The sequence below is a fragment of the Pinus tabuliformis genome, chromosome 6 (assembly GCF_031772625.1).
Source record: "Pinus tabuliformis cultivar Carrire ecotype Pingquan chromosome 6, CPIR1, whole genome shotgun sequence".
NCBI lineage: Eukaryota > Viridiplantae > Streptophyta > Pinopsida > Pinales > Pinaceae > Pinus > Pinus tabuliformis.
In genome coordinates, this window is record NC_142292.1 from 1,152,895,762 (window position 1) to 1,152,917,096 (window position 21,335).

At 44.2% G+C, this 21,335-nt stretch overlaps 1 protein-coding gene and 1 pseudogene across 1 annotated transcript; one reads left to right on the forward strand and one right to left on the reverse strand.

The window, feature by feature from the left end:
* Window positions 1–13,607: 13,607 nt before the first annotated feature.
* LOC149262910 (protein STICHEL-like 3) lies at window positions 13,608–15,376 on the forward strand (annotated as a pseudogene).
* Window positions 15,377–20,213: 4,837 nt separating this feature from the next.
* LOC149262911 (uncharacterized) lies at window positions 20,214–21,029 on the reverse strand. The gene has a single exon (XM_089383312.1). The coding sequence runs from the start codon at window positions 21,027–21,029 to the stop codon at window positions 20,214–20,216; it is 816 nt and encodes a 271-aa protein (XP_089239438.1).
* Window positions 21,030–21,335: the final 306 nt, after the last annotated feature.

Genomic DNA, 21,335 nt, shown 5'->3' on the forward strand with positions numbered 1-21,335 from the left:
TTATAGCTCCAGCTGAACGCTCCTTCTGACCGACCCAACCGGATTTACCTCCCAACCAACTAGGAAATAAATTCCTAGCCCAGGAAACCTCCACAGGTTTCCTAGCCCTCCGTGCCCAAGTCCAACCAGATATAGTGTGTCCTCAAGAAGAATGTGCAAAACTAGATAATGATACTTTCCTCCTCTCAAACCCAAGAAACCTCCACAGGTTTCCAAGGTCTCCCAAAATCATAACAAGGCCAAACAATCACAACCAACCCCCACAATCCTAAGCAAGACTCCCGCCCCCCATTTCTTCCTTCCCCCTTCCTTTTTATACCCTCTTTCCTCAACCACCTCTCATTAATGTCATTAACTTCTCATCCATCCTTAGTTGACTTCTCTTCTCCCAAGTAAGCTAGGAGTACATTTGGAATTGTGACATGAATATAAAATTGAGAATTTAATGGGAAAGGATCATGTCTTCTCCCAAGTAAATCTGAAAAGTACATTTGGGAATGTGAAGTGTAATTACATGGAGAGGACCATGTCTTCTCCTTAATGAATGTGAGGGTACATTGGGGAATGTGAAATGAATAAATATATATTGATGATAAGATGGAGAGGACTATGTCTTCTCCCAAGTAAATGTGAGGGTACATTGGGGAATGTGAAATGTACTTACATGGAGAGGACCATGTCTTCTCCTTAGTAAATGTGAGGGTACATTGGGGAATGTGAAATGAATAAATATATATTGATGATAAGATGGAGAGGACTATGTCTTCTCCCAAGTAAATGTGAGGGTACATTGGGGAATGTGAAATGAATACATATATTTTGAAATAATGGAAGGAGACCATATCCTACATAATATTCAATTTGAGAAGGTAAGTGGGGAATTTGAATAATGGAAATCATAAATTTATATTAGACCAATATTTCTCAATATTTTCAGATAATGTAAATATTAACAAAATTTGTAGGATAAGATTTAAGTGGGGCATTACATACACCCCTCCTTCAGAAAACTTCGTCTCGAAGTTAGAATGAAAAGATACAAGGAGTTTGAAAGCATAGCAAACCAGAGAGAGTTATAGCATTAAAATTCGATAAGTCAGACAATGACATTACTTCCCATCAAGAGTCTCCAACTGATCTATATCTTCTTATCCACCCTGGCCTACTTCCGTTCCCGCCCTATCCGTCCTCTGCTGCCTTATCAGTGGCAAAGGCCATACTGACCACTGATAAAACTGACATGGTGGAAGCGTCGAATGCCTCGACCAAACTTTCCCCAGCAGGAATCTGGCAATCGTCATCACACGTCTAGGGGGAGCGTTCAATTGTCCTCCCCACGATTCCAGGTTTCGGAGGATACACGGTGGGAAACACCTCCACCCCTCCTTCAGAGCACGGACCACACTACAGAGCTGGTTGGACTTGTCATCGAATAATCCAGTCAGGTCGTCTTGCCACCTGTCATTTGCATTTTTTTTTTCTTGTGTCATAAGAGTGCATATCAAGTAGTTACCAATGAAGTAAAATAATGTACATTATACCTTCCTCATGAGATGTCTCATCCTTCCCTCTTGGCTATCACATAGTTCTTTACCCCTGCGGGTTAGCCTCTCATTCATGCATTTATATAACAACAAGACATATAATCATCACATTACTAAGTCTAGTATCCATGTGTCAATCTAGGAATTCTCGCTAAGTCATTCATTTAAATAAATCATATCCACTTGAGCTATATATGAACCAAAGTAATTCTGATAAGTTACGCACTAGATAGTCCATCACTAAGTGAGTCATACATGTAGTCCATACATCAACCATTTCTATCATTAATATCAAATCTATCAACTGATTCATATAAGTAGTTTTATGTGTCAACCAAATGCATCAATATTACATAATGTTCATACATAAATAACATGGAAATAGGATCTTAACATAGGTAGCTATCTAAGTCAAAATAGGCATCACAGATGCTCAAAAAGTGAGGGGTAGTCACGATGCATAGTCTCTGCATCCTCCCAGGTAGCAGATCCTGGGCTATACTTGTCCCACTGGACCTTAACTTGGTCCATCGTGCGACGTTTGAGCTGTCGAACCCTACGGTCCAATATGCGTAATGGTTCTACCATTACGGTTCCCATGTTCGAGACCTGCAAGTCCTGCCAATCCAGTTTGTGAGATTTATCAGAAACATAATGTCGTAAAACAGATACATGAAAAACATCATTAGTTTTATGCAAATGGGGCGGCAGTACAAGACGATAGGCAACTAGTCCAATCTTCTCCTTGATCCTAAAAGGTCCTACGAACCGAGGTGACAATTTCGTCCCCTTCCCAAACCGGATGGTGCTTTTGTTGGGCCGGATACGAATAAAAACTTGGTCCCCTACTTCATAACTGCGATCAATCCTATGTGAATCAACATAACTCTTCCGTCTATCCTGTGCTTCCTTTAACCTTTGCCGAACCTGCTTTACCTGCTCCTCCATTTCTTGAACTAATTCCGGGCCAACTATCACTCGGTCCTCCAAATTTTCCCAACTCAATGGCGTCCTGCAAGGTCTTCCATATAGAGCTTGATAAGGAGGCATCCCGATTGAACTGTGATAACTGTTATTATAGGCAAACTCTACCAATGGTAAGTACCTCTCCCACTGAGTCTGATTATCCATGACGTACATCCTAAGCATGTCCTCCAAAACCTGATTTACTCTTTCGGTCTGCCCATCTGTTTCTGGATGATATGTAGTGCTTAGGTTTAACTGAGTTCCCAGTGTTGACTGCAAACTTGTCCAAAACCTAGATGTAAATCGGGAGTCTCTATCAGAAATGATCTTTGTGGGCAATCCGTGCAGTCGGATAACTTCATGGACAAACACTCGCGCCACATCCGTAACATCGTAAGTGTCCCTTACTGGGATGAAATGGGCACTTTTGGTCAATTTATCAACTATAACCAATATAGCATTGTGCCTTTGGGAAGTGAGTGGCAAACCCACCACAAAATCCATGGAAATTACTTCCCATTTAGATGTAGGGATGTCATGAGGTTGTAGGAGTCCTGCTGGATGGCGATGATCAGCCTTCACTCGCTGACATTCAAGACATTTGGCGACAAACTGTACTATGTCATGCTTCATGCCTGCCCAAAAAAAGAGTTTCCTTGCGTCTGCGTACATCTTCTTTACCCCAGGATATGCACAATAGAGTGCTCTATGAGACTCTCCGAGGATGGTTTCTCTTATACCCCCTTCCTTAGGTACGTACATTCTCCCTTGGAATCTCAATAGCCCATCTGGTTCAAGGACATAGCCTTCAAACTTTGGTTCTATCTGTTTCCCATTTTGGATAGCTGAGATGACTTTTAAATACCAACTATCTTCAAAGAGTTTCTCCAATATCCGCTCCCTTAAATTTACCTTTAAGGCTACTAGGGAGAAAGTTCGTGGCCTCCTGCTTAGTGCATCCGCCACTACATTCTCCTTTCCCTTGATGTATGAGATTTCAAAATCATACTCACTCATGAATTCGCTCCATCGCCTTTGTCTGGCGTTCAAATCCGTTTGAGTGAAGAGATGCTTTAGGCTTTGATGATCTGTTCTTAACTCAAATCTTCTCCCAATGAGGTAGTGTCTCCATAGCTTCAAGGCTAACATCACTGCTGCCAATTCTAAGTCATGGGTAGCATATAACTCTTCATGCTTCTTCAATTTTCTGGAAGCGTAAGCTATTACTTCGCCTTCTTGCATCAATACTGCACCCAATCCCTGCGTCGAAGCATCGGTGCAGACAGTGAAGTCTTTTCTCATGTCTGGTACTTGAAGGATCGGTGCACTAGTTAGTAACCTCTTCAGCTCTGTGAATGCAGTGCCACATTCATTTTTCCATTCATACCTAACCCCTTTTCGTTGTAATGTGGTGATGGGTTTTGCAATCCTTGAAAACCCTTCCACAAACCTGCGACAATACCCAGCTAGCCCCATAAAACTACGTACCTCATGGGCATTTTTTGGTACTGGCCAATCCATTATGGCCTTCACCTTTTCCGGGTCAACTGAAATCCCTTCTCTTGAAATGATGTGCCCAAGGTAATGGACTTTCTTCTGAAAGAAGGAACACTTTGACAATTTCCCATACAATTGATTTTCCCTTAAACAAGTCAATACTACCCTTAGGTGCTTTTCATGCTCCTTTTCATTCTTGGAATATATAAGAATGTCATCAATGAAGACTTGCACGAATTGGTCCAAATACTTCCTGAACACACCATTCATGAGGCTCATGAATATTGTTGGTGCATTGGTTAAACCGAATGGAACAACTATGAACTCATAGTGCCCAAATCGAGTCCGAAATGCAGTTTTTGAGATGTCTTCCTCCTTTATCCTCAATTGGTGGTACCCAGATCGTAGATCGATTTTTGAGAAGACCTCTGCCCCCTTCATTTGATCAAATAAGTCATCTATTCGAGGTATTGGGTACCTATTCTTTATCGTGGCTCTGTTTAAGTCTCTATAATCTATGCATAGGCGCAAGGAACCATCCTTCTTCTTGACAAAAATTACTGGTGCACCCCAAGGGGAAATACTAGGTCTGATCAATCCCACGTCTAAGAGCTCCTTTAACTGCATCTGCAACTCACAAAGCTCTGGAGTTGTCATCCTATAGGGTGTCTTAGATATTGGTTCTGCACATGGTTTCAGATCAATGGTGAAATCAATCTCTCTTACAGGAGGTAATCCAGGCAATTCCTCTGGAAAAACATCCTTGAATTCAGCCAAAACTGGATGTTGATCCAGGGAAGGTCCTTTCTGGTCACTTACAGTCTTGACCAAATACAGTTTGCAACCTTGTCTGAGACAATGTTTTACCTTCATCATGGATATGAATCGTAGGGACACTCCCCTCTTGATTCCACAAATCTCAATTGGCCTACCTTCATCATCTAAACAGATCACCTTCTTCTTGAAGCAGTCTACCAAAGCTCGATGAGCTTCTAGCCAGTCCATTCCAACAATTACATCATACGTTCCCAATTCTGTGACGTATGCCTTCAACTTAGTCATACACACCCCGAGGTTTACCTGACATTGGTCAACACTAGGCCCTACTGCTTGTTTTATTCCAGAAGCCATCTCAACTTGTTTAAAGTCATTGTGCTCATAGGTTGCTAACCCACATTTTTCTAATGCAACTGGTGAAATGAAACTATATGTAGCACTAGAGTCAAACAAAATTTTAACTTTTACTTTGTATCATACCTGAGGTTTCTACCACGACAGACTGGTGTTCAACTTGTTGATTGTCAACTGCAGCATAGATTCGGTGGTGGCTACCTGCTCCCCCCATTGGTTCTTTTCCCTCTCTTCTGTTGTTACTGGTTCGAAACTCTGGGCAGTCCCGCTGGTAATGAGGTCCTCCGCATCCGCAACAAGTGATGCGTGGTGGACCTTGAACCGAATGTTGTAGATTTCTTTGGAAAGAGTTTCTTCCCCTGGAACCCCTACCCCCACTTGTTGTTCCTCTCCTATGACTTTGATTTGTACGCGCCCTTGAAACTGTGGGTGAAGCTGCACTAGAAACCATTGAAATTTGATCCAGGTGGATATTGGTGGCCACCTGCCAAGTCCACCTGGACCCCCACCATTGTCTTTCTCAGCATTTTCAGTTTCCTTAGTTGTAGCACAACTTACTATTTTTAGCAGTTTTTCGGGTCCTGAACTTCCGGAGCTGTTTTGAGACCCTAAACGACGTTTTTTGGGGAATCCGGGGGCACCATGGGTCCATGGTATGGACCGATGTTGCCCATTCCAACAATGATAGTGCTCGGATAGATATTTCTAATGAGCTATTGTATGCGTCAAACGGAGATCATATGCCAAAGTTACGACCCCGGGAAGTTGATGTACCAATTTACCCCAAACGGGGCCCACAGTTTGGCGTTTCATCTCCTAGGGTTAGGTTTTGGAATGTTAAGGGTTTTTCCATTGTTTCTCAACAATAAATAGGCCTTCGAGCCTCATTGTAACACAGTTCAGAGGCATGTAGCCATCACATCTCTTCTCAGAGATAAGCTACCATCACCCTAGCTGGTTTATTTCCATTTCTGGTTGTAAGCATATTTCAGTATTTTCCATTAATCAAATGAAGTATTATTTCCGCTGCATCTTTGTGTATATGGTTATCTCTGTAATTTGTTGCGTTCCTGTTTAAATCCGGATCAGTGGTATCAGAGCGGTCTGCTTTTTCTTAGTTTTTCTTTGCATGTCCCCAACAAGGTCGGGATATAAGGAGTTAGGGCTTGAACTAGTTGAACCTTTGCAAGACCAGTCTCGCAAATCCCGACGGCCTCCCATGGCGGATGAGAAGAAAGACGAGGGGGCAGGAGATCCCATAAAAAACTTGCTCGAAGAAGCCCTCGAGCGACAACGGAACGCGATGATGGACAGCTTTGCCCAGATCCTTCAGCGGCTACCCAGAAGTGGTGCATCGACTTCCAGCAGCTCCTCTGGAAACGCCACACCCTTTAAGGTACAAGTTAATTTTGAAATCCCCATATTCAAGGGTCAGATAGACGCCGATGCCGTAGATAAATGGCTAAATCTGCTAGAGGGTTATTTTTCTGTTCTTGAATTTTCGAGTCGGGAAAAGATTGTTTTTGCTCTTCTCAAAGCAGCCCCCCACGTCAAGGACTGGTGGGAAACCTACTGCGAGCAGAAGGATGAAAGTACTGGCTCACTATTTTCAGCCGCACCCACCTGGGATTCGTTCCGGGATGCCATGAAGGAGCAGTACTACCCTGTCGGAAGCTATGAGGATGAATATATAAAGTGGACCACACTGCGGCAGGGAAGGGACCAAGACGTGCCGGAGTTCACCAATCTTTTCCATACCCTTCGCACAAAGTTGGGTATCAAGGATTCGGAGCAACATTTGATACTCAAATATCGTGGCTGCCTGCACAAGTACATCCAGGAAGAAATACAATTCCTAAACATCCCCTCGCTCGGCGCAGCATACCGATATGCCGTCAAGGTCGAGCAGAAGTTTAAACAAAAGAAGCGAGACTTTGGATCTGCGAATCCAAAGCAGGGGAAAGGTGCCCCTAAACCACAGAACAAAGGACAGAGCCAAGGTGGGACAGCCCAAGACAACCAGCCAAAGCTGCAAGTAAAGAACAACGCCGCGAAGCCGAGAAAGGACACTGGAAAATGGTGCGAGTTCCATAAGAGCTCCACTCACAACACAAGTGAGTGTCGGGCCAAGCAGTCACTGGTGGCTGAGCTAAAGGTTTCAGAATCAGATGCATGTTCCGACTCTGAGTCAGAACCCGATAAGGGGTATGAAAAAGGGAAGCAGATCATTGATGCGGATCCCAGCGCCATTGTTGCTACCGCAAAGATCCAGAAAAATGAACTCGAAGATCCAGAGGAGGAGGAGCGTCTCTTCCACTCCCAGATGTGGGTAAAGGGCTCCCCGATACAGTTCATTGTTGATAGCGGGAGTCAAAAGAACCTCATTTCGGCAGAGGTCGTGAAGCGGTTGGGCTTACCGACCACAGCGCATCCACAACCATACACCATTGGGTGGCTTCACCAAGGGCGAGATCTTCGCGTGAGCCAGCAGTGTCGCCTTCCATACAACATCAAGCCCTTCACGGATGAGGTATTGTGTGACATTGCTCCCCTTGAAGTTTGTGATGTATTACTAGGACAACCATACTTGTGGAAGCGACATGCTGTGTATGAATCAAGGCCCCGTGCTGTTATTATTACATTGGGAAATAAGTTGTTCAGGATACCAGAGGTAGCACCACCTGCCGCCATCTCTTTGATTACTGCAAAACAATGCAGTAAGATCATTTCCAAAACCAAGAAATTTGTTTTCCTGATGATACGCCCTCAAGGGAAGAAGAAGACAGTGGCTGCGGCCTCCAAACGAGGTCCCTCTGCACGACAGCTACAGATGGACAAGATTGTGGAGGAGTACGAAGACATATTCACCTCCCCGGCAGGGGTTCCTCTGCACTGTCAAGTCAAGCACTCCATCGATCTGACCCCAGGTGCGCCGTTACCCAATGGACCAATTTATCGGCGCTCCGTTCTAGAGAACAATGAAATCAAGAGGCAGATTCAGGAGCTCCTGCAGAAAGGTCACATCCGTCCAAGTTCATCGCCCTGTGGGAGCCCGATCGTGTTGGTACAGAAGAAGGATGGGACGTGGAGACTCTGTATTGACTATCGGGCGCTGAACAAGATCACTGTCCGTAATAGGTACCCGATCCCGCGGATTGATGACCTCCCAGACCAACTAAAGGGGGCGAAATATTTCAGCAAGATCGATCTGAAGTCAGGATATCACCAGGTACCAATCGAACCCTCAGATGTGTGGAAGACTGCCTTCAAATCCAAGGAGGGCCTCTTCGAATGGTTGGTCATGCCTTTCGGATTGACGAATGCTCTTGCAACCTTTATGAGGCTAATGGATGACATCTTGCGGCCATTCACCAACTCCTTTGTAGTAGTATACTTGGATGACATTCTGATCTTCAGCTAGAGTTGGGAAGAGCACCTCCACCACATCCGACAGGTTCTCCAAACACTGCGGCAACACAAGCTATGTGCCAATTTGGAGAAATGCACTTTTGGCATGACCGAGGTTCAGTATCTGGGATACATCATTGATGAACAGGGGGTGCATGTCGATCCAGCCAAGGTCCAAGCCATTCGGGATTGGCCCTCTCCAACCACTCTAACAGAGCTCCGCAGCTTTCTAGGTCTTGCCAACTTCTACCGCAGGTTTGTGCTGGGTTTTTCTAATATTTCTTGGCCCTTGAGTCAAGTCACCAAGGGAGGGGCGAGAGCCAAATTCTTTTGGTCTGAATCTCAACAGAAGGCATTCAGGCAGTTGAAGGATCGCCTCTGCACGGCACCAGTGCTCGCGTTACCAGATTTACAACAACCATTTGAGGTCGAGACAGATGCCTCTGACTATGCTATTGGGGCAGTCCTTACTCAACATGGACATCCAGTGGCATATCACAGTGAAACGCTTTCAGACACAGTCCGGAAGTACCCCACTTATGATAAAGAGATGTATTCCATTGTACAGGCCTGCCGACAATGGAAGCATTACATTTTGGGGAAGGAAACGGTCATCCACACAGACCACCGACCCCTGCAGTTCATACAGACCCAAGGGAAATTGCAGAATGATCGCCAATCAGAAGTCGGCCACACATACCAGACACTCTTGGAGGGTCGGCATGTTGCAGATTTTCACCTCCAGGATGCCCTATTATGCCACCTCGGTCACCTTTGTGTTCCTTCAAGCGAGCGTGCCAAGATGATTTGGGAAGCACACTACAAGCGGGCTGCTGGGCATTTCGGGGTTGAGAAAACAGTGGCAGTACTGCAAAATTATTTATATTGGCCGAATCTTTGATAGGATGTTGGGAAGTACATCCGATCATGTACTACCTGTGCCATTGCCAAACCGACCATTAAGAAGCAAGGCCTCTATACCCCGTTGCCTACCCCTAGTCGACCTTGGGAATCCATCTCCATGGATTACATGTCAGGCCTTCCTTCCACTAAGCATGGAAATGACTATGTTTTTGTGGTCGTCGACAGGTTCTCGAAGATGGCCATTATGGTGGCCTGCAAGAAGAATATCACAGCAGAAGCCACTGCTAAACTCTTCTTTGAACGAGTGTGGGTGCACTTTGGGATCCCACAGTCTATCATCTCAGATCGGGACAGTCGGTTTCTCAGCACATTTTGGTCCAGTCTCTGGTCAATGCTGGACACCAAACTCACAAAGTCCACAGCCTTCCATCCTCAAACTGATGGCCAGACAGAGGTTGTCAATAGGATGATTGTGCACATTCTGCGCATGTATAACTCAAAGCATCCACGCACATGGGACGAGAGCCTCCCCTATGTTCAGCACAGCTACAACCGAGCTCTTCATAGCTCCACTGGCCATAGCCCTTTTCAGGTGGGTTTAGGATTCCAGCCACTATGCCCCATTGATGTGGCCATGCCACTTGCAGCTACTCACATGAATTCAGCTCATGTGCAGTCTGAAACAGATAAGGCCACCAGCTTCATTGAGCGCATCCAACATATTCGCCAGCAGGTCCATGACATTCTTGAGAAATCAAATGCCAAGTACAAGCTGCGACATAATCAACATCGGGTGCCACACAAGTTTCAGGTGGGCGACAAAGTCTGGTTGCATTTGCAAAAGGAACGCCTTACTGGAGCCTATCGGAAATTGAGACCACTCCGATATGGTCCTTACACCATTACTAAGGCTATGGGAGACAATGCATTTGAGCTCAGCATTCCCCCATTCCTTGGCCTGCACCCAGTGTTCAATGTGGACCGCCTTCGGCCATACTTTCCACCATTGTTAGACACATCCGACATTGCAGAACAGCTCAAACCCACAGAATTAAATCCAGATTGCATGGAACAAGCTGAAACTGATCGAATCATGGACACACAGATCAAGAACACTCGCCAACAGAATATCCAACTGTATCGAGTTGTCAAAGCAGGCCAACTCCTTCAGCAGGGCAAGTGGCTCACCAGGGAACAAGTTCAGCAGAAGTTTCCTCATCTCATGGAGGAGCTCAACGTAATGGGGACCATTGCTTCCTAAGGGGGGAGGAATGATCCAGGTGGATATCGGTGGCCACCTACCAAGTCCACCTAGACCCCCACCATTGTCTTTCTCAGCATTTTCAGTTTCCTTAATTGTAGCACAACTTACTATTTTTAGCAGTTTTTCGGGTCCTGAACTTCCAGAGCCGTTTTGAGGCCCTAAACGACGTTTTTTGGGGAATCCGGGGGCAACATGGGTCCATTGAATGGACCGATGTTGCCCGTTCCAACAATGATAGTGCTCGGATAGATCTTTCTAATGAGCTATTGTATGCGTCAAACGGAGATCATATGCCAAAGTTACGACCCCAGGAAGTTGATGTACCAATTTACCCCAAACGGGGCCCACAGTTTGGCGTTTCATCTCCTAGGGTTAGGTTTTGGAATGTTAAGGGTTTTTCCATTGTTTCTCAACAATAAATAGGCCTTCGAGCCTCATTGTAACACAGTTCAGAGGCATGTAGCCATCACATCTCTTCTCAGAGATAAGCTACCATCGCCCTAGCTGGTTTATTTCCATTTCTGGTTGTAAGCATATTTCAGTATTTTCCATTAATGAAATGAAGTATTATTTCTGCTGCATCTTTGTGTATATGGTTATCTCTGTAATTTGTTGCATTCCTGTTTAAATCCGGATCAAAATTCCTACTGTTGGTGTTCTAGGTATAACCCTGTTTCCATATGGTGGTGGCCTCCGACTGCCCCCCCTTGGGAAGGTACGAGGGGCCTTCCCCATAAACCTTGTTTGACATGGAAAGATGGCTCTGCCTTCACCCTTTAAATCTAGGTGTTCTTCGACATAACGAGCCTGTTCTACAGCTTCTGCAACTGAGGATGGTTTCCACATCCGTACCATTGCCCTAATCTTAGGTCTCAATCCATACATAAAACGATCCACTTGGCGCTGGTCAGTATCCATGTAGGAAACGTACTTGACCAATTCCATAAATCGAATTTCATATTCTTCTACAGTACGACCTCCCTGTATCAGGGCATGGAAGGCTCCTACCTATTGTTCTTCATAATATGCTGGTAGGTACTTCTTCCTGAACCTCTCCTCAAACAATTCCCAAGTAACTGTGTCTGGAGTGAGGTGTAGTTGACGCTCCAAGTTACCCCACCAATTCAGAGCACTATCTCTGAGTTGGAATATTGCTATTTTGGCTTTGGAATTGGAATTGTAATCCCTTAGTGCGAAACACCTTCCCATCCCCTCTAACCAGGCTTATGCACGCTCACTGGCACGACCTCCTGCAAATTCTGGGAGTTTAATATTCTGGAGCTCTCTAGTAATGTCCTCAACTGGAGGTCTTCTATCATAATCTCTAGATCCCTCGGGGTTCCCTAACCCTGATGAAGGGTGTTCCCCTTCCATTTCATTTGTTTGGCGTCCTCTTAAGGTTTCATTAATTGCTTCCAAGGAATGCAGGACGAGAGTCAATTCTGGTGAAGGTAATGGGTTATTTGAAGGAGGTCCTTGTGAAGACTCTCCAAGCCCTTGGTTCCTTCGTGTTTTCACCATTTTGATTTGTTCAAAATCTGCGTGATATCTAAGACTTATTAGCATTATTCCTAACATTTTCTACCACATTCTAGATATTCCATAGAGAACCCTAAGCAATAGATCAATTCAAGTTATGCAAGTTACTTCTTAGCCACAAAATTAAACCTTAGGACATGTTGATCTGTTTATTTTGGGAAGGCTGCATTTGTGTTTATTTCGATATTTATGCATTTAAATAACTTTGTTTATGCAAAGAACAAGTAGGAGATAGTAAACTAGAAAATGCAGTAAAGGTTTTGATGTGTTAGATTCAAAAATTTTCACAGAATGCATGTTTAACATTTATCTCAGCCACGTAATATTGGGTTTGGGCATTAAACTTCATGCAAAAAGTTGAAACTGAGTAAGGGCTATAGAAAACGATTTTCTTCATTTATGAATGTCTAAAGTGGGCCCCAATTGGGGGTCATAGATATCTACATTCGTGTTTACCAAGGTATTTTAATAGTCATTGATTATGTGAACTAATACTTTATTGCACAAAGTGGAAAAACCCTAACCCAGCTCCAACTCCAAGAGGGTGAAGAGAAGATTATAAAACATTCACAAGAGTATTTTCTTCTATAAAGGAGTTTTCCCTTAAAAGTATTGATAACTTTCTATATCCTTCCATGAGTCCCCATGAGTACAAGGACTCTGGAAGAATTTGAGTTATCTGCTCAGACTAGAAGTCCTTTTTAATTCCAGTAAAGAAAACTTATTCAGAACAATTTTATCCATCTTTAACATAGAGCTTATTTTTAGCTGGAAAATGCCTTTTTTACCAGTCTGTGGGATATTTTGTGGAACAGAGCTTTATGTACGAGCACTTTATGAGAACTGTAAATTTACTGGAAAAAGGAGCTTATTTCTGAGTGGAAACGATGACTTTAACAAATTTAACATCGTACTCTATAGATTTTATTTTCATGCCTTCAAAACACTATTATCTATACAAATTTTGTTCCATTTATATATTCAATCTCATTTTCTTTTCATGTTTAATTTTGAAGAATTTAAGCAGAACTGATCATAAATAAATGCTTATATGCTTAGCTTAGCTAATAGCACATACTTTAAACAGTTTGGGTGAATTTTTTTTGGCACATATGAAGCATTTTTAATGTGGTAAACCCCCGTTTTATGTGTTACGCTGAATGCCTTGTTGGGCCTTGAACCGATTAGAGACCTTCTGGCTTCTAGATTTTTTTAACCTTATGAAAGCGAGATGTATGAGTACTTTATCGTCCGCAAATTTCGTTACGGGGAAGGCCGATGTATTCATTAAGTGCTTCCCGGGCCTTATCTAAGACGCAAGATGCTCAACTCATTTGCATCCAATGGTTTTCCCCACGAATTGCTAAGAGTCCAGGTGTGGTTTTACTTTGATCATGACCAAAACGATCCGTGGAGCTGCTGCCTCCAAAGCTCTCCATGAAAGGGACTGCAATATTCAGGAGCATTTGAGAAACCATGTACACTTGACTAATTGTATCCATTTGAAGAATCACGTCCACATGCAGAAATCAACAGTCATGTCAGCCGGGAGCTCACTTATGAAGGAGTTGATTCTTCTTCAAAGATCGAGATCATTGAGGGATCCTTCTACAAGCCCATCATGGAACTCCCCCATCATTGGTTCTGCGGCTGGAAAAGGAAGGTGCAACTCAAAAGAATGATTTCGGGGGTGTAAGATCTTTGGGTGGAGAGCCAAGGAAAGAATTAAGAAGGGGGTTTGTTACTTCCCCGCTTTCCCAAAGTGATACTCTGATAAAGAATACAGGCAGACTTCGAGCAAGTACGGAGGATGACTCAACCAAGGAGAAAGGAAGTGGAAGTCGAAGCAAAGGGATTGCAGGTCATCCTACAGGTAGAAGAATAGAAATATAGAAAGGAGTGAGAAGGGAATAGGAGATGAGAATCAGAAAAATAATTCTGAGATGTCAAGGTTGGGCAATGTAACGGAGAGGCTTTCAAGGGATGGCTACAATTTAGGTGGAAAATCAAAATATTTTATTTTGAAGGATGGTTCGATTGCTGGTAATATGCTGCCAATTACGAGAAAGCCATCGAGAAGAAAGGGGGCTGAAGACAGGAGCAGTTTGGCAAAGCCATTTTCCGAGCCATCTAAAAAAACACATTGGACAACGACCGACTTCAATCTCCATACTTGCACAGGTATATTGAAAATCAGGGCAAAAAAAAGAGACCATCAAGGATGAAGAAATGGGGACAAGCTCAGTAGAAGAGGATAGGCTTCAAACAACTTCGGTTCCTCACTATCATATTGCAGCTGGAGAGTCAAGTAGGCCTAAAAAGCGTAAGTTTAAAGGGTTAAAAAGATCTCATCTCCATGCACTTTCTAGAGAATTAGAACATCATCATGAGATTTCCGGTCTTTCTGTCGCTTCAAATTCTCTTATTCATGGTGCATCCAGGACAAATGATTTGCCCGGTTCACGAGGAACCCTGTTGCAAATAAGAGGCAATGATTTGGAAGTCACTCAAGATTTTAACAATGGATGTGGGATTCTTCGGAATTGGTCCAGAATTCACCAGAGAGGCAAGACAATATTGGATCGGGCAGGCAGGAGTCTCTCATGTGGACTGTCAGATTCGGCAGCAGAAAGATGGAAGGCCTTGCCCCACATAGCAGTTTAGGTTCTCATACAGACCATTCAGTGGTCCCAGGGACTTCGGATCACTCTACATCTTCCTTGGATTCTAATTTTGAGGCACTTCCTCTGCTGATTGAGCCAGGTGTTTCCCAGGAAAGTATAGAAACAGATGCACAAGGAGTTAAAATTTCGGGTGAGCTGGATCTCTATGCAGATCATAATTTAAGCTGTAGACAAGATTATGATTATGCTTCTGAGACCAGATCAAGAGACCAGTTTGGACTTGGAAGAGATCTCAAGAGCAATGAATGTTTGAGGCATGACGACAGGCACAGGATCTTGACTCAAAATCTGCGCCAAAGACTTTCAAGGAGTTGGTGGGGAAAAATTTGGCTGTGCAGACTCTGAACAATGCTATACTAAGAGGGAAAATTGGGTTGGTCTATGCATTATATGGTTCTCATGGTACAGGAAAATCCTCATGTGCAAGAATATTTGCAGCAGCTTTGAACTGTCATTCTCCAGAGCAGCTTAGGCCTTGAAGACACTTTCTGAGGCTGAAAAACAGCTTCATTTCTCAAATGATAGAACAACCTGGCAACTGCGCTGACGAATAATTGAAGAAGAAACCAGGAAAAAGGGGTTTTGTGTTAGATTAGAGTAGCCATCATGACAACTGCCCTCACTTCCATCGAGATCTTAAATGTGGCCAAAATGAGAAAGCCCCTTGTTCACGAGTGATTATTAGAGATTTTCGCTTCTGAGTACTTCAATTTATTTAATTATTATTATTATTATTATTATTTTTAAAAGAAAAATCCAACGTCAACCTAAAAATTATAGAAGTGGATTGGTTCATAGGCCTCAGTGTTTTAACCTGGCTCTGATACCATGTGTAAGAGCCCTATCCTAGGGTCTGCTAATGGATCTAATTTTTCTGAATTAAATGCGATAAGAGGTGATAACTTACTTTTTTTTTGTGTAAGTAAGCTTTATATTAACAAAAATATAGTACAAAATTCTGCAGAAGCAGATTACTGGCCGCTGAACTGCAGGCCTTGCCCCATGATATCAGAAGAGTCTAGAATGACAGAGGACTGGAAAAAACTATATAACTGAAGACTGAGAGCATGCACACCACGCAGGGCGGCAGTAAGCACGAGTGGACAGTAGACAAAGACAAAAGAAACCTGGAACGAAGACATAGAACCCGCCGAGAAGAGAAGAGCAGGGGAGGCCAGAAGGACTGCCGAATCAGAGGCGTTTGAACATTTCCAGAGCCGGGTTGGGTTTTTCCATGTAGCTTTGCCCAGGCCTGGAAGAGGCACCCTGCTGGTCACCTGAAGGTTCAGTCTTCTGCTCGTCGGCTGGCTTGTTGTCTTTCCCAATGAATTGCTGCAGAATCTTGATCAGCACAGTGAGTTTCTTCGTCATGGTGTCGACTTGTTGTTGGATTGCACTCAGTTTGAACTCGCTGCTTTCCACCACTGTCATGTGATCATGCGCAATAGTTTCAGCAAACTGCTTGAGTTTATGCAGCTGATCCGCGTGCTCCCCCTGGACGTCCATGGCTTTGGCAAGGAGGGTCTTCATTCGCCAAGATTCTGCCTGAGTTCTTATGAACTGAGTGGCCCGGGCGCTGGGAGTTCCCGAGTCCTGGATCCAGTCGACCTTGTTTTCGATTTGCTGATCAGAGAGTTTGATTTCCTCATCCTTGACCGTGGCCTCTAAATCAATAATTCTGCGCTTGTTTCACTGCGAGGTTCACCTCTCGAACATCTCCCTGGCCTGCTGCAAATCTTTGTTGGCAGATTGATTGCGGCGTCTCCCCAGCCATAGTGCTGCTTTCTTGCCTAGCAGAATCTCGATCGTTAATTGCAGAAAGAGGAGGGACAAGAATGCTATCCACAGAAACAATGTCTGTCGTTGGGTAATTGAGAGTGATTATATAATCAAAATCGGGGAGGTTTCCGGCGAGTGATCAGAAAAATTTGTGCAACTTGCACGTCTCATCACCATTATTGCGACGTGAAGGATTTTTGTTTGGGATTTGGGATAATTGAGCCCTCCTACGGTCACCGCACCCTGCATGCCCCAAAATGTGCCATGTGTCCCTGTTCGTTGTAATGATTCGGCGGCTCATATCACCCCAGATTATGGCCCTGCCCAAATCTTTGTCACCTGTTGCTTTCATGGTTGCCCTCATCCTATATGTCCTTCACATGCTGCTTGGAATAAATGGTATACGCCTAGTCAGCCTATTCATGCCATTATGGAGAAGGTCTATTCGACCCTACAGACGGGCTCCACTGTCGTCACCATATCCAATTGTGAGAGCTGGATGCACTTGCTCTTTAACTGCGGGTTGTCGACCTACTGCCAACAGCTGTCCCATATTTCGTTGGGGTGTTCAATCCCATGATTAGCCAAGTGGTCAGCGACCACATTGGCATTACGCCTTACTGCATGAAAGATGAGTCCTTTCATTGCCCCGATCATTTTGGCAATGTTGTCTGTGACTTTGGACAGTCGCCAATGTTTGGTTACTTTGCTAGCCGGCGTTCCTCCCTGGATTCTCCTGGCTACATTAATGGCCACCTCTGAGTCTCCTTCAATTACTGCCTTGCCTGTTTGATTAGTTTGGAGGATCCTCAACCCTTTTTCCAGCGCTGCAAACTCCATTTCATTATTGGTGCCTTCCCCCAGAGCTTTGCTGTAAATGTAGAGTATGTCTCCTTCATGATTTCTGATGACTCTTCCAATCCCTGCTTGGCTGGGATTGCCTCTCGAGGCACCGTCAAAGTTTAGTTTTAAAAACCCTTCCGGTGGTGGCCTCCAGCTCTTTGGTTCTGTGTTGAAGTGTTGCTGTTGTCCGGATGAACCCGGTTGAGGAGCATTGAGCAAGTTAAAGGCTTCCAGTATTCGTTGGTCCTCAGCCGAAGGATGATTGTCAGGATCTGCCTTGCATTTCACTAGGATTAGTTGGTGCATGTTTTGGATTAAGATGCTATGTAGGTATTCTATGCTTCTATGCTCATCCTGAAAAATTCTGCGATTTCTTTCTTTCCAGAGGGTCCAAGTGATGAAGCCTGGTAGAATTTTCCATATGTTGTTGATTCTTGTGTTGTTGGAGTAATTGGTAGGCCAGTGCATGATGGTATTGTGTATGGATTCCCTGTCTCGGTTTGTTTGCTTCAATGTAGTTTCCATTCTTTGCCATAATTGATCGGCCCAGTTGCAGGAGTTGAAAAGGTGGTTCATGGTTTCTTCTGCCTGTTTGCACATGGGGCAAATGGAGGGGCCTTCGAAACCTTTTCTGCGCAAGTTCTCACACGTGAGGGTTTTCCTGCTCATGAGGAGCCATAAGAAGGTTTTTATTTTAGGCCAAAATGTGGCGTCCCAAACCTTGCTGCTCCACTGAGTCGCCTCCAGTTTCTCCAAGAGTTCAAGTTGCTCTCTGGCTTCTTTGAGAGTGAAGTTCCCGCTGCCTTTCATACCCCATCTCAGGATGTCGTTTTCTGTGGTCTTCCTGATAGCGCGGTTATTTAGGCCTTTCAGGAGGTTTTTTGTGCTGTTATTTTCTTCAATTGGGTTCTCCTCATCCTGGACAGCCCATTCCCTCCATTCCTGGTCGCAGCTGTTAGGGTTCCAGTAGTGGTGGACTGTGAATTTTCCCCTGTTCTGGCAATCTGTTTTGAACTCTTCTAGCTCTGGTTGTTCCAGTTTTGGAAGCTGCTGCCAAGCATCTTCCCAAAAGAGGGCAGTTTCTCCGTTGCGGATCTCCCAAAAGCTATTGTCCTGAATTAAGTTGCGGTTTCTTCTAGCTAAATTCCATATTGGAGAGCCCTCCGGAGTTTCTTGTATCCTAATTAGGTCCTGATTGTTGTAGTGGGGAGTGTATTTCTCCTTCGAGTGTCTGGCCCACGGTAGGTTGATTTCCTTCAGCCAATGCCACCATAACTTGGCTCCACATGTCTTGTTGACGATATGGGGGTCAATTAAGTTTAAACCTCCAGCTGCTTTCGAGGTGCAGAGCTTGCTCCAGGCCACTAGTGCCCATTTTCTTTTTTCCGCATTACCACTCCATAGAAAGGATCGTTGGATGTTTCTAATCTTCTGCATGATGCCGCTGGGGGCCGGCATGATGGAAAGCAAATACTGCGGAATGGCCTGCAGAACAGCTTTGGTTAGGACAAGTCTCCCTGCTAGGTTAAGAGCCCTGTGAGTCCAATGCTTGCATTTTTTCTCCAGTTTTGCTAAGATGTTTTCCCAGTGAATTTTTTGCCAAGGCTTGGTGGTGAGAGGGGCTCCCAGATACTTAGAAGGGAGAGAGCTTTTTCGAAACCCCAGGATATTGGAAAGATGGATCTGGATGGCAGGATGAGTGTTGAAGAAGAATATAGTCGATTTGGCCTGGTTTATCTCCATACCTGAAGCTTTACTGAAGAGATAGAGGATACTTTTGAAGGCCGTAGCTTCTTTGACAGTAGGAGAGCCATGTAACATTGTGTCGTCAAAAAATTGCTGGTGCGTAGTGGCAGGAATGGAGGGGAAAGGGCGTAGGCCAGAAAGCTTTCTCTCCTTTCTTGCTTTGTGAATGAGCCTACTGAGCCCTTCCATGAGGATTACAAAAAGGAAGGGGGAGAAAGGGTCTCCTTGACGAATACCACGGGAGGGGGAGAATGGAGCAGAGGGGGATCCGTTTACTAGGATGGAAAAGTTGGAAGACTTGATTAGAGCGAGGATCCATTTGATCCATTGCGAGTCAAAGCCTAAGGCCTTTAGAATGGCCTCCAAGTAATTCCAGTTTACTTTGTCAAATGCTTTTGAGAGGTCTAGTTGCATTAGCATACCTAGAAGTTTCCTTGTCTGCAGGGTGTGAATCATCTCCTGAGCTAAGAGGATATTGTCTAGAATCTGCCTGCCTTACACATACCCTGATTGTTCTTCTGAGATAAGGTTAGGAAGAACAGGCTTAAGTCTATTTTCAATGACTTTAGAAATGATTTTGTATATCACATTGCAGAGGGCTATAGGCCGAAACTTGTTAGGGGAATTGGCTTCTTCTTCCTTGGGGATAAGCGCTATGAAAGTGGCATTCAGGGATTTGAGTATAGAACCTGAGCGTCTTGAGTCTTCGACAATTTCCCAAACCTTTGTTTTGATGGTTGACCAGCAAGCTTTGTAGAAGTTGATTGTAAAGCCATCCGGTCCTGGTGCTTTATCCATTGGCATGCTTTTGACCGCTTCCTCCATTTCCTCCATTGAAACTTTTCTGAGCAGTGCAGAGTTTTTCTCTGAGGTTATGGTGCGTGGTATTGCTTTAGTTAGTTCCTCTATGGCCTCAGATCTATCTTCTTGCGTTTCCTTAGCTATGTGCTAAAAGTGCCTGGTGAGCAGCGTTGATATGTCCTTGTGGTTTTGAAGCATTTCCCCTGTTTCATTTTTGAGCCTAAGGATTTTGTTTGCTCCCCTGTAGTCCATAGTTGATCTGTGGAAGAATTTTGTATTTTGCTCTCCCTCCTTCAGCCAATGGATCCTTGATTTTTGTTTCCACAAAGTTTCTTCCTGTTGGCAGCGAAGTTTCCATTGCTGCATCAGAACCTTCTCCTGTTCTTTTGAGTCTTCTTTGTAGGTATCGGAAGCCCATTCTGTGTGAATTTGTTTTAAATTTTCTTCAATAATTTTCTTTTCCTGGAAGATGTTTCCAAACTTTTCAGTGTTCCATTCTTTGATTCTGTGTTTGATGTGTTTTAGCTTGTTTTGAAACTTGAACATTTTGGTACCTGTTAGATCCAATGGTTCGTGCCACCATTCCTTCAGCAGATTTGGGAAGTCGGGATGAGTTAACCAAAACTTTTCAAATCGGAATGGCTTGTTTCTGGGGGTGCCTAGGATGGCTGCTTCCAAAGCTATGGGCCAGTGATCCGATCCTCCACTTGGGAGGATATCAGAATCCACAGTGGCTCCTCCGAGTAGGATACTTTCCGAAATCAGAAATCGATCCAACCGGGAGGCGATCCTATTGTCTCCTCCTCTTCTATTGTTCCATGTGTAGGAACCATTTTTGGGGAGGATGTCTACGAGCTTTGCAGCTTCTATAAAATCAACAAATAGCTCTGAATCTTTGTTGAGCTTTCTGAGACCTCCCTTCTTCTCCAGCAAGGATGTTATCATGTTAAAGTCTCCCCCCATGATGATCTTAGAGGTGGGGTATCTTAACTTTAAATTCATAAGAGAATTAAGAAAAGAAAATTTGTCCTCTAGTCTTTGCGGGCCATAGACATTAATGCATAGGTAGGTATCAGAGTTACCTGTTATTTGAACTTCAGTGGCAATAAACGAGCGTGCAACCTCCATTGAGATGATGTTTATTGCTCGGGTGTCCCAAAATGTAGCTATGCCTCCTTCCCATCCGTGACTAGCTACCTCTATATATTTGATTGGTTTACCAAGTCTCTTGCTGATGATCTCTATTTGGTTGGTGGTGCATTTGGTCTC